The sequence below is a fragment of the Antrostomus carolinensis genome, unplaced genomic scaffold (genome assembly GCF_000700745.2).
Source record: "Antrostomus carolinensis isolate BGI_N321 unplaced genomic scaffold, ASM70074v2 scaffold52600, whole genome shotgun sequence".
Classification (NCBI taxonomy): domain Eukaryota; kingdom Metazoa; phylum Chordata; class Aves; order Caprimulgiformes; family Caprimulgidae; genus Antrostomus; species Antrostomus carolinensis.
In genome coordinates, this window is record NW_010288721.1 from 20,164 (window position 1) to 34,839 (window position 14,676).

The 14,676-nt window shown below is 37.5% G+C and overlaps 1 protein-coding gene across 1 annotated transcript; it reads right to left on the reverse strand.

The window, feature by feature from the left end:
- Positions 1 to 10,631: 10,631 nt before the first annotated feature.
- LOC104524545 (putative Dol-P-Glc:Glc(2)Man(9)GlcNAc(2)-PP-Dol alpha-1,2-glucosyltransferase) lies at positions 10,632 to 14,583 on the reverse strand (the record flags this gene model as incomplete). The annotated part of the gene is made up of 2 exons (XM_010167469.1): positions 10,632 to 11,760; positions 14,313 to 14,583. Coding segments are annotated over 2 exons (1,327 nt in total), but the record flags the coding sequence as incomplete, so codon positions are not given.
- Positions 14,584 to 14,676: the final 93 nt, after the last annotated feature.

Genomic DNA, 14,676 nt, shown 5'->3' on the forward strand with positions numbered 1-14,676 from the left:
CACATTTCCTTCAAAAACCACTGGTTATGGTTCTTTGTTGGGTTATGTGTATTGGAAATATATTTATCCAAAGCAACTTTTAAGTATTGCAAATTAAGTAAAGAGAACAAGGCTGGTTCTACATAATTAACTCTTATGTTCTCTTTGTAAAAAGCTTTTTTGCTATAAGATGCAGGGGAAAAATAAAGGCAACACATACAAAATTGGAAAAATATCCTTACCCAGTAAGAGACTAGTTTGCCACATATCACAGATGAAATACAAAAAGAAGAAAGTAATTGGAAGTGAAATAAAAGAGTCATTCACAAGTGCCACTTGACCACTAACATCAGTTGCACTCATGCACTTTGAAGGACATCAGTCCATAATGGGCCACCAGAGAACCTGTCTCGCCAGCCGAGAACAGTGTAAGGTCTTTTAGTCTTTTACAGGGACACATGTACATGGAAAGCAGTGAAAAGTGAATTTTCTTCTGTAGCCACATATCTGGTAAAGAATATCTTTTCGTGCATTATCTCATCCAGTCTCCACTACTTTGAATGGGAAAGAAAAGAACAGAACCGAGCAAAAGCATTACAAGGTCAACTAGGATACTTCAGTTTTCTATATCCATTTCACTTCTAACAAAACTACATTTAGGGTACCTCTGAGTACGAGGAATTAAGAAAGCATGACAAAAAATGTCTCTTCCTTTGATTTTAAATATCAGGACTTCTGCAGCCTGAATCATAATACCTAAGTGTTAGTGACTGGCAGGTCTGCATTTGTGCCTTTGAAAAGATCTTACATGGGTGATTTAGTGACACAATTTATGTTAGCTCAAATAGAGTCAAATAGTTTATAAGTTCAGAAAACAACAAAAAGCAACCTTTGGCTTTTGGGTTGCTAAAAAGTCATCCATTTCCAGGTTGAGCAGATGCTGATATTGCAACATCTCAGATGAGGAAGCCTGGCTGGTCTAACAACTGACATATAATTTTAGGGCTGCCTTTAACACTCCTTGAGGGTGGAGCAATACAGTCTGCTGAGCTCAGTGGCTTCGTAACCATTATCTCAGGACACAGCAAAAGGGCTGTTAGCTCATCCTAGCTAAAATGGATCAATCATCTGGAGAGGCCCTACTACGGCTATGAAAATCAAGACAAACGAAACTCCTCCTCTGAAAATTTTGCTTCTGACAGCCAGGGTAGGATTATCACACACTCCTCCTTTTCCCAGGCAAGTTTTTTTGGTGCCATTCCACCAAGTTGATGATAAGTACAGCCTACACTTAGATTTCTTGAAATCCTTGCCTGAATGAGTGTCAAGTTTTCTTTTTCAGCGGCAAGAATGAGGCAAAGGAACAGTCTCATCTTGCCAGGGGCAGCCAGGACAATGGCAATTACAACTGCAGATGGTTTGTGGTATGTGCTTACCTGCAGAAAAGAGGATGGCACCAAAAGAACAGCTAAGCAAGAAGAGGAACAATCTACGATGGGTTCATTCACCTTTGAGAGGGATGAAACTGGAGACTGAGCGGCCGGGATCACGTAGGGTTGCCATTACCACGGAATTTATTCCCGGCCCAAGCTCTCTGTGAATGCACACAGCATTACTTTTATCTTTTTTCTTCTCCATACGACCCACCATGCACACCACTCACTTTGTTTTCTTATTTGTTATCAAAATACAGAAGTCCTAACAAAGGTTCAAAGAAAAAGATCAGGTTTATAAAGGACCAGAAAAATGCAGGTGAGCACCTGCACAACTAGACCCTACATTCTCAGATTTAGTGCTCTAACTTATGCAAGCTGGCAACAGAAAATCTTCTACAAAAAAATCTTTTCAGCTTCGTATTTCCCTGTATTGTTTTATTGTTGTAAATATCAAATGGTAGCTTTGCAAAAAAGTAGCCACTGCCGCAAGTTTTGTTTTATTTTTTATCATTATGGATTATACTGAATATACCAAACTCAAAAATCTTTAAGGTCTTTGTTCCTATTCTTTCAGGTTGTAAGATTGAGAGCATGCAGCTGAAGTGTTTCAAGAGAGCATTATTATTTCTTTAGTGTGTAGTTCCTGTTGATTTATATCCCCTAGATAGTGTCCTTGGACAATGCAGTATTGAAATTAAAATAGATCCACCTCATGAAGTTGTATTTACTACAATTTCAATTAACTTAGTGTGTGGGTAATGGAAGAGAGAGTTAGATTGTAATTACCTTCTGCAACACTGCCTTGGAAGTGTATGCTCCAAGCACCAAAGAAATTGTCAATATCTATACACTTGCAGAGTAACGTGAAAGGTTAAATCTGATGCCAAATTATCCTGCTTACTTTACGCTAGATTTAATGAGAAAATAAACTATTTAATGTATTCTGTCAACACATACCATTGTCTGCATTTTGACTGCAGAGTATAGGTCCATTTGGTCCAAGTAGTACTCACTACTCCTGTAAACATATACACTTCTTTAACTTAATAAAAAGATCACCAAATGAATTTTTCATCTAAGAGCCAAGTCCACAAAAGAGGATTTTGCATTGTGAAAGAAAACACAAAAAGGGCTGAAAAACATTTATCATGAGATTCATCACAGCAAAAACCAGAAATCTTTTAAAGCTCTTTACTAAAGGAAAGATGTTGACTACAAGCTGATTTTGACATGCTGGTTTTTTGACAAGTAACTGCAGACTATCAAGATGTTATAACTGACTTCAAAGGCTTTTCTTGTTTGTTTGCTTATTCTCCGACAAAATGATAGGCAAGAAAATTTGAAAGCATCATGTACTCTGTTACATGTGACATAAATAGCAAGGCAGAATCTTTGCAGGTGTTTAACATCTATGACTGGGATTCAGTCACAAACAACTTGCATTAACTGATCTTTGCCAAAATTGTACACTAAGGTTTATAGAAGTCTTAATAGCTAGTAGAATTGACATTTATTTTCCAGAAAGACTCTTTACTCACAAAGAATTTTTAATTATAAAGCTAGTATTTGGAAGTGCAAGAGGAATGTGCCCACTGATTTTGGTGGTGGTAGTTGTTCATCTCTGTTTAGAAATCAAAGGCTTCCTGCAAAGTTAGATGATCTGATAGCTTATTAAAACAAAGCCTAAAGCCCTCTAGCACTCAAGCAGACTGATTCCATGGATTAGAAAGTACTTTGAGTCCCATCAGGGTAACTGCAATTTAGTTTAGTCAACTTGAGGAAAAGGAAAGAGGGTTTCCTCCTAGAACCACCCCACTCTCATAATCTGAATACCTCTATTTCGAACTGGACAGAAAAGGAAAATTCTTGTGCTCAAAGCCCACAAAGAAATTGTTTCAAGGCAAACGCAATCAACCTGTCAATACAAAGGCAATCTACTCAAGTTAGCCCTGGTTTTACAGACAGTTGTTAATCAACTAAATTTACCTCCATAAGCATTTAACTTCAAGAAGCTCTAAAGGAAACAGCCAAATCATAAACTGCTTGGCCAGACTGAAACTTCACGTGTCCCCACTCTGCTTGCTTCTCCCTGGTTATTCCTACCAAGTGACGTGTGTATCTCTAGCCACTTCACTAACTGAGAGGAAAGCAGTTGCTATGGGAATTGTTAATATATTTATTTTTGACTGATTTTTCCATTAGTGTGACTTTAGAAGTCAAAAAGTGATGCTTCACCTACAAGGTAGACAGCACACTCTTCCAACTGAGGCTATCCATACTTGTGACAGAGCTTGTTTTTGCTAAACAGAGCAAGGTACACAGGTCTAGGTAGATGATGCTTCTTTCCTATAAAAAAGGGCTCAAAAGTGTTATGAAGCCATCAATTCTGGTGATCATACTTCTTTACATGCTGAAAAAAAAAAAGCCAGAGAAAAACAATCTGGAGCACAAGAGTGCTCTTGTCTCTGTAGGTCAGTAGGTTAAGAGACTGTTGGGTTGTGATCTGCATGTACCAGTACAAATGGCATACATTGGCACACACAGAAGAGAAAAACGGGGAGAATTGTCTTTGCACAGATGTAGCATAAAGCTCATAACTAGAGGAAAATGTTTCCTAAGAGTAAAACTAATTAGTCTCCAAAAAAGCTTGTCAAAGGATATGGCAAATTCATCACTACTTGATGGCTTTAAATACCAGTGGTTTTTTTCAGATGTGCTCCATTTCAGCTACAAAATATTAAACTCTACAGGATTCACTTACATAATGTGGAAACTAATTCCCTCCTAAGCAGAAGTTCCCATATAAAGTCTTGTGGCCTCCTGTCACGCTAACAGCCGGATCAGGCCATTGTAACGCTGCTCCCTCCTGCACTGCCTCCAGAATTTAAGCAGTGCATATTTTATAAGCAGTAAAGGAGGGTGGAGGGAAATTACTACTATCCTGAAGGCAAACCTCATACAACAGATGGCTCCAAAATCCCAAATATATTTTCTTCTTAAGAAAAGTACAAGCACTTAATTGATTTTAAGCAAACTATCATTCTTTCCTGTTTCAGAAAAGAATGCAGAAAATTCCACCTTAGTAATAATTAATTGAACAAAATGCACTGTTATTGAAACAAATCTGCACCAGTACATTTTTAGCAAGGATACATACAACTCTTTCCTATAGCCAGCAAATAAATTCCTTTTCCTTTGACATGTTCCTGGTTCCTTTCCTGGGGGACTGGACCTAGACAGGGAATGTTATTCCATAAAGCTTATTGAGACTTTAAAGCAAGTTAACACATCGTACTGGGATAAAACTTTTCACATTTAGCTAGCAGGGTGGCTGCCAGGAAAGTCAGCTCAAACATGGGTCATGCTGGCCTGAATCTCAGATGTGAGGCTTCTGCAGCTCACAAGAGCACCCTGTCCAAACAGGCTGTGCTCTAGAAAGCAGACTGCACTAGAAGGTAGTTTTGACAAGATGTCTGGCAGATGAATTCCCACCTCCACAACTATCTCACCAGACTACTAACATGAAATAATCCTCTCAGTAATGAAAAGTATACAGTGCTACAGCGGCACAGGAATGCACCAAGCAGCAAGAAAGGAAGCCTATATGCAACAAAGAAAACATCAGGTGTGAAGCAACCTCCCTGCTCTTCATCAGGACTGTAGTTATGATGTGCTTACTCCCACCCACTAACAACATGGCATTTGCTCAGCAGTGACCCAGAGGATGAAGCACTATCTCTGAAATCAGTAACATTACTGACTGCGTCTCCTTTGTTCTGAAGCTTGTCATTTAAATTTCAATTCAGTCAGGCAATGCTTTGTTTGAGATTTGATGGGAACAGAGGAAAATGCAGCATGATTTCTGTGTATTAAACTTGCAGGCCTGAAGCAGTGCCCTGAAATTAGAGACTTTTGTCACCAATAATCACCATAACCACTCCTTTTGCATTGTATATTCACAAGATCACTTCTACAACAATACTTTTAGGAGGGTTGATATGAAAACATAGAACTCTAATCTCATTAGAGAAGACCTGAATGCAGCTAAGGACATGAACTTTTGCAATTACATCTCTGAAAAGGCATACGCTGCTACTGCAAATACAAGTTCACACTGATTTGAATCAAATGCATGAGATATTAATTTACATCTACTTAAAACACAAAGCACATGGGGAGACATTGCTTTAAAAGTGTTTATTTTTTAAGATACAACAATTTTTGCTTTATAAAAACACCAGAGTATCTGGACAACTAACTGAAAATGAAAGTAACCCCTTCCCTATTACTGACACATGGCTGCAATTCAAGTAAGCTCACGTTTCTTGAAGACAGTAAGAACACTTTTTATTTACAGATCCACAGCCAAGTACTAAATCATCTTTCAATAAAATGATTAGCTCTCAAGTTTCAGCAAGATCATTCTCACAGGGATCAGGCCAGCTCTAGCAACAAGCAGCTTCTCGTTCCAACCAGAGAAGATATTCCCACTCATGTATGACAGACAAACTCTCCCATAACACCACGTACTTTAGCAAGCCACCATGCACTGATAATTACAGCGGTGCCCCAAAAGCACCCCACGCATTTCTGCTCCTGGTAGCGTTGCACACCCTTAGCTATGGCAGCACTGCAATGGTAATTATCTGTACAGATCTTCTTCCTTTTGCTTTCTGCTCCTCATATTCCAACTATCCCTTAAGCTGAAGGAACAGCATGAGGCCCTGAGCATGTTTTGAGCTTAAGCACAAAGAATCACAAATTAAGGGCATTTTAGCTCTCCATTGCTGGCCAGGTTAGCATTTCTGTCTCACAGAGAGATTCTTTTTGTTTGCAAAATGATTTTTGTTAGTAAAGTCAATTATCTGTATCCATGTAAAGCACACTTTTAGGAAGGATGCTTTACTCTAAAAGATGCCTCAGCTAACATACAAATGTCACAAAATCAAAAATTAAAAGCATACCCTACCTAACAAGAGTTAAGCAAGGAAAGCAATGCTTTTCAGGAAAAAAAAAAAAAGACAGTTAATATAGACAAAGAATTTGAGATAACTGAAAGCAGTCATTTTCAGAGGCTCTGGCTTTACACCTTCTAATTACACAAAAACTAGATGACATATTTAAAATGCAGTACATCAACTACTGTAGGGATAACAGACGTAAGAGTATTTATATTTCCTATGTGCATCATCCAACTAAAAAGAGTGAATATTTCAGGAAAACCATATGTCAGTCTCAAGAGTATAATACTTTGCTTTCCTCAATTTGTCCTCCAATTATTGTTTTCTTTTTAGACAGCAATGAATAGAATGAATATGAGAAGAAAGTAAGAATGCTGTGAAATTTAATAATAAAACAAAAAGGAAAAGTGCTAACTTTCTAAGCAACTACACTGTTTAAAACAATTACACAATTTCAACAGTAAGCTTTCAAATTTCACTTTGTTCTTCCAGACAAGACATAAAAATTCCACAAATATAAAAAATATCAAAATAAGACACTTTAAAGATGAAATTTAACGTACAATATATATTTAAAATTACAAGGATATTTTAACTAAACGATTTAATAAAACAAGCAATCAGCCATGAGAGAACTTGAAGATTTCTAATTCTCAGAAACAGTCTTGCTAAAAATCCTGACGTTATGACTTCAAGTAGCATTGCATTAAGCAGTTGGTCACCTCAACAAAATGGCACAAGACTGCCACCTTGTGAAAAATTAAAAAAAAAAAAGTCTGATCTGCATTAACAGGATAAAAATCAATTGCCTGTCCCCAGAGACAACAGAATACTTTTTCCTACAGTATTTTTAAGAGAAGTAATCTATCTGATTTATCTACTCACAAGAAAAGTAACAGATTAAAAAGTATTTCAGTATGCATTTATTACTTATGGTGCCAAATTCATGCTAATTTTGAACATGAACACGAGTTGTCAAAGAATTTAAAAGGAATGAAACAGATTGCTCACAGAAAACAGAAAAAACAGTTCACAACATACAGGATTATCAAACAAACTTGTATCTTCCCAAATAACAACCTATTTTTAACTAAAATAAAAACCCAATATGTTCAACTATTTGTCTTTTTTTTTTTCTCGCTTCAAAACAATTCAGCCATGCTGTGGCTGTTCAGCACTCTATTTTTATTATTCTGACAGTTATTGAAAAATCATCTTTCTGTCTAAGAAAATCTGAACCTGAGCCTTTATTTTTAAATAGCAATTATAAAATTGCCAGCTATGCTATTTTTGTTTTCATTTTGGACATTTCAACAAATTAGCATGATTCTTTTCTAAATGGATAGCCAATTAATAAAATTTACAATAAATTATCATTTCAATGCCATCTTAAGTAATTTCATTGCCAAATGACACCTGCTGGGGAATTAACCTAAAGTAAGCAATTACGGTTCTACTGAAACTAGAAGAACTTGGCAACATAAAGCAGGATAAACGTAGTTCTCTCTCTACACGTGTCTTTAAGACAAACAGCTAAAAAATTATGACCTACAAAGGAAATATTTCAGGAACAAATCAATTTTTCAAGATCCTTGCTCCAAGATTATAAAGGATGTTTAACTAATTCTTATATCTAGATTTAAACAATGCTACTGCTACTGATATTTGTAAAATTTCTAAGAGATGTAGATGGAATTTGGAGATGTTTCTTTATGACCAATTATGACAGACTTACAACCATCTAGATTTCTGAGACTGAATCAGGCCAACATTGACTATTAACTGCAAACTCCCTGTGGTTCATCAGCAAAAGTAAAAACATGGCTTTAAAAATAAATTCTCCTTTAATGTTTTAGTAATTCATGGACTTTCTAATTTAAACTTGTATCAACTCAGCCTGCTTTTAAATTAGCAAAATATGTTGAGAATAATTGTACTCTTGAATTAAAATAAATACATACACTGATAAATCCTGTGATAAAATATTATGCCATCTTATAATATGGGTTAAAAAAACTCCAACAGTTCACAGACATCTACATGTAATTTTTCTAGTGTCTTGTGACATGGAGTTCATTAGAAAGGTACTGTGCTCTAAATTTGGAGGGACTTTTGTATTCACTTTTCTTTGCAAAAGAAATACATTAAAATTTTATATATTTAAACTTGGTTCTTTTCACTTGAAACATGGCTGCTATCTCTGTTACGAATAAGTAGGAAGCATAAACACTGTCTTTTAATAGTGTTGATAATCGAAGGCATTCAGATACCAGTATCAATAAACATGCTGGACAAAACAGAACACCTGTGGAGTATGTAAGCACAGGAATTTTTGTATCTTCTCCAGCAAAGGAATGCCAGCTCCCCTACATAAAAGCCAGGGAAAAAAAGCAGATCTAGAAGGCAATTCGGAATTCTAGTCAGGGCCCCATCCCTTCCCATGTTACCATTCCAACTGACTCAGTACTAGTATCTCAGGACACAAATTAAGTTGCACTAAAACAGGCATATGATCTTTACCTTGTTTACATTTTTACTGGCATGGTATACAAAAACAAAATTGGAAGCAGAAGGCATGCAAGACATCCCCCCTGCCCCCAAATTTGTCATACTAAAATCACAACACAAGACAACATGCTGGACTCGGCAAGAACCATGCTGTATTTTTGAAAAGCAACCCAATTCTTGTCTTTTCAAATCGATAAAGCAAATAGGGAGTGATAAAAAATGGGTTTCCCTACGGTACATACATTATCAACAAATTACTATACTGGCAAAAGGTCAAGAAGCAAACAGTGACCTGACAAATGTCTTAAATTCAATACAAATAAACCCGCTCATTGACGAGTGGCTTTAAGGTTTCCTTAGAAGAAACAGGGTTGCAAAGACATTAGACAGGAGAATTTGAGTTAACCACACTTCACAGTATTAGTACAAGGAAGGGATCAGAGCCAGGATCTGTATACTGTAAAAGAAAAAAAAATAACAGTACAGGTGTAAGTAACTCCACAGTACCGACCTTTTGAGAAACAACTCAATTTCAGAGTGACTGGAGTGGCAATAACACAATATGTCTGCATAGATTTGTCTGCAGTATTTTCATTACAGAAAAAGAACTTAAAGATGCTACACAGTATGTGAAGTTTTCGATCTCTCCCACCACATAATTTAGTTTTATTTACAAAACTGCTACCAGTTAACTTGAAGCAATCAAATACTTTTGAGTCTAAAGCCAGTTACTGACAGGAACCATTACAGCTTCTTTTATTCTGATGATAATGCACTAGATGCTTTGAAAAAAATGCACATATACACACCATATTTTACCTTTGTAAATATGTCCTAGTTCATTCAATTTGTACATATATGAAAAACATTTAAAAGAACAATTCAGTAACGTAATTAGTATTTCTTTCAGATTACACCTCAAAGATCTTGGAAACACTCATTTGAACTTGGGAGTGCACTCATATCCTACTTCAATACAAACCCATGAACACAGAACCTCAGGACATAAAAACCTGATCCTTTAAAAGGGTATTTATTACACTACATTCCACTGTGTAACGATATATTTCATTCTGACATACATAAATTACTTCCCTTCTAAGCGGTCACATTATCAACTGTGATTTATCTTTTGCTGTACAATACTGGTTATTCCCCCAAAGAAGGTACATGCACATAGCCTCCACTGTATTTTCTAAATATCAGTTTGAAATAAAATTTTCAAAATGCTCTAATAATTTAAGAGCCTACATACTGCTTACAAAACTAATGTAAGCATTTATTGACAAAAAAACCCATGAAAATTCAGTGGGATGCAGGAGCTTTTGAAAACATTATACTTTAGCAGTGGTTCATACTTTGACCATTAGAAAACCTAGATAGAAGTGGCCTGATCCAAGGAGCAAATACAAACCGAGAGGTAACTAAAAGGTTAAATACTGAAGAGAAACCTCTGAAACATCCACTGTCACACCTTCAAGGGCATGCTGTATCATAATTTATTATAATGAAAAATGACTGTAAACATCTCCCTTATTTCACATTAATTACAGAAAGGTGTTCTCAAATTCCCCCTCATATTGAATTTGCTAATTCCAGGAGCTCACAAATTCAATATATGGAATATCTTCACATCACAGCAGATCAGATCTCACATTCAGTTGCAAGAATGCAAACAAACAGCTTACTTCCCCAATGCCAACTGGGGAAAAAAGTCCTTATATTACACAAAACATAAATGCTTCATTCCAGAGTCCATAGTCCTGAAACAGAACTGGGTTTTCCCGAAGGTATGAAAGTATATTAAAAAAAAAAAAAAATCACCACATAAACCTCTGGATTTCATCACTATTTGGCCATTGGAATGTTCTGTTTAGAAAAAGATGAAAAGTTACAGCATTCACAACAATATAAAAAGCCAACTCCAGAAGCTGTCTATATAGAGATGGAAATGGAATATTGAGCCTATATATTAAGAATGGCAAAATAAAGTAACGAAATTCTAGCAATTTTTGAGGAACTGTGACTGCTAACAAACATACAAAATACATTAAGCTCCAGAATATTGATTTTGATTTCAGTGTATCAGCAAAACTCCAGCCAGCAAACATATAGACTGGAACCAATATGTATTTTACAAGCTTGTGTCTCTGGAAGATTTTTCTCCAGACATAAAATGTATAATGTCTGTTATCTGCTAGTAAATACTTATGAACATAGGTAAATTTCCAGATCAGGAATAAAGAGATGACAGCAATTAGGCTGTACTGCACAGGGTGCTTTCGTAATGACAGAAGGAATTTCCTGATTTTAGTAGGAGTCAATAAATGAGGGAATGAAAAAAAGACAGTAAAGGACAGAAAATAGAACAGCTGAGGGAAGTGCAAACAGGCCTCATGGCTACTTCTGTCACCAACAACTATTCCACCATTGATGAAGACAAAAACAAAGAACATGGTTACTAATATGATGTATGGCCAAGTTAAAGCAGTAAGTGTAACTAAATTTTTAGGTGATATGAGATATTCTATAAGAAACTGCAATATTCTGATGAAATCTGAAAATGATCCTTTCTTGGAAGAAATCTTTTCATCTTTCTTTTTCTGTAACTCTGTCTTCCAGGCTTCATTTAGCTTCTCTGCAACAACATTTCCAGCACAAAAAACTGTCCACACAATATTCGTCTGACGAAACATGAAGCCACAAAATCCAAGCAGAGCTGAAGTTTTATGGTTACCATAAAGGCACATTAAATAGGCAAAGAGAGTAAAAAATACTGATCCTGGGTCTGTATAATAAAGGAATGTAAAAAAATAAAGGGTAGGAAACATTGCAAGACTTAACGTAGACAAGATTTTCTGGAAACCAGACACAGCCTAGAGAAGAAGCAGAAAAACATTGTTAGCAATGTCCAAAAAAATATTAATTAAAAAACCCAAATAAATTGTACCATTCTTAAGAATTCCACTAACACAACATAACATTTCTTAGCTCTTTGGTTCCATATCTGCACACGCATGCATGCTATATTTTTGTTAACCTCCTATGTTAATACAATGTTGGACTATACAATGTGAAAAGATCAATGAAACTACGGAACATTATTGCAGGTGAGCTAAAAATATGGCAATGAAAATACACCAACTTCTTTCATATGTCAGGAGTTCATATATTTGTAGCATTAAAAGCATTCTGGGAGTATAAATGCTTCCATACCTAGGATAAAAGAGCTGCACTAATGGGCAAAAGAAAAAAAACAAAACCAAAAAAAAAAATTTCAGTGTTTTATCTCATCATCAGATTCTGTTTATTTGTACTATTGTCTCTTTTGAAGCCAGTCCACAGAGTGGCCAGTTCCAAGCTTCTGACCTTTGGTGCAGCTTTTATTGTTTATCTTCATTATAATTTATGAGTTAGAAAAGAAACTTTAAAGAAGGTAGGAGACCATGCAGTTAAAAATGCCTCCCAATTATCCCACTCACTACATGATGCAACGCAATTCACATTAACAAGGGTTGCACGACATTTCTGAATGATATAGCGTGGAGTGAAACAACCAGTCACCACCTTACAGAAAAGAGGAACAGAGAGAACACTGAGTTCAAAGAAGTGCCAACAATACAACTACATTTTCTAATGCTTAAGACTACTGTCAAGAAACTTTTTGGTTTCTTACATTTTTATTTCCTCCTCCAACCATAAAATTAAAAGTGTTCCAAAACTGGAAACAATTTACTGAGTTTGACCCAATTCTGTATAGTCTTATAATGTGCTTAAACATGAAGAGTATCCTGTAAGAAAACACATCAGAGGAAATTTTCTTTATAGTAAAGGAATCATTCAGTTATCAGTTAACAGAAAAAAATTCTTATAGTTAAAAAAAAAAATAATGACATTTCTTTAAGGTGAAAGATTTTGAATAGGCCATTAAGCACTGGAACAATTTACCTACTGCAGCAGTGGATGCTCCACCACTTTACATATACCACATTCTTATATCCAAGTTGAACTGTTATGGTCTGGATGGGTGGACAGCTAGACAGGTAAAAACTGGCTGGATGAATAACTGGTCGCACTCTACTCAAACGAGACTAACAACCAGAGTTTTGCAGGGATCTATACTGGGACCTATCCTGTTTAACATCTTTTTTAAATCAATGACCTGAAGGCAGTGAGAGTACACTCTCACCAAGTCTGCAGACAGGACTCTCAACTGAGGGGACCAGGCAATATGCTAAAGAGCAGAGCTGCCATCCAGACCTAGACAGGCTGGAGGAACGGGGCAACAGAAATACTACGAAATTCAACAAGGACAAAGGCAAATGCCTGCACCTGGAAAGGAGGAAATCCCCACAATGACACAGGCTGGACATGGAGTAGCTGAGGAGCTACTGCTCTGCAGAAAGGGATCTGGGGGCCTTGGCACATAATGAGGTGAGCATGAACTGGCAGCATGCCCCAGCACCAAGGAACAGCAACAGCCTCCTGGGCTCCACTAACAAGAGCGTAGCAGCAGATCAAGGGGACTGATTATCCCTCTTTATTTGTTAGGCTGCGCCTAGAATACCACATCCACTTTTGTGCCCTGTGATACAAAAAAGGCACTAGTAAACTGGAGCAATGACAGAGGGCCACCAAGACAGTTGAAGGCTGAAGCACACGCTCCTAGAGAGGTTGAGGGAGCTGGCCTTCTTCAGCCTGGAAAATAAGATGTTTTGTGGGGACTGAACAGTGGCCTACCAATACCTGTGAGGATGTCAACAGATAAAGGGAGCCAGGTGCCTTGAAGTGGTCCACAATGGGAAGACAAGTGACAACAGGCATAAACTGGAATGAGAGCTTCAGACTGGATGCAAGAAAACCCTTTTCACCATGACGCCAGTCAGGCATGAGGTAGGTTGCCCGGAGAGGTTGTGCAGTCACTCTTCATCCCTGGAGTGTTCCAGGCCCCAAACCTGAGCAACCTGGTCTGATCTCAGGGCCTGCCTGCTTTGGGCTGGAGGGTGGACCTCCTAAGGTCCCTTCCAACCTGAATCACTCTCCACTTCTTTCCAACTTGAATTATTCTCTTGTTCTAAATATTGACCTCAAACCTGGTATCTTTCTAAAGAACAGATTTTTGCTTGAAAACAGTTCACAGGGCTTCACTCAGGATTCACTGGTTGAAGTTTTGTGGAATGTCTTAAGCAGTTCCAATCAGATGAGCATTCAGACCTTTGGGCAGTAAGTCTATCTGCATACTAACTTTAACTTTTTTCAGTGGGACTGCTTATAGTTATGCACAAATTTTTAGAGAACTGCACCCTGAGAGAGAAAAGAAAATATTTAAAAAATAGAGAAAAGGAATGTGCTTATGAAACTGAGAACAGCTCACGTATGTAGTGAAGCGCACATACACAGAGCCAATCAAATTCTACTGCAACCGTACCTTATTCTTCTGATGGATCTTGAACAGAAGTAAATACAGTAAATAGAAGTTCCCAGCACTGAAAAGGAGGTTAATAAACCTGAGCATCGCCACAGAGCACACCACGCTTCCCGTCCACCCGAAGAGCCATGCCGCAGGCTTCACTGCTCCCACCGAGACCAGGTACAGGCCTGGCAGCGTGGTGATCATGGGGTCCCACTGGAAAAAGGAGAGAGACAGAGTTACAGACCGCAGAGACGCAGCGACAGACCGCTCCCGCCCAGGCCCCGCTCTGGTATCGAGGATGTCAGCGCGTCCCAGGCACCATTACGGAAATTTCTGAGCGCCCTGTACACCGGCCGGCGCAGTACCGCGCCCCGGCAGG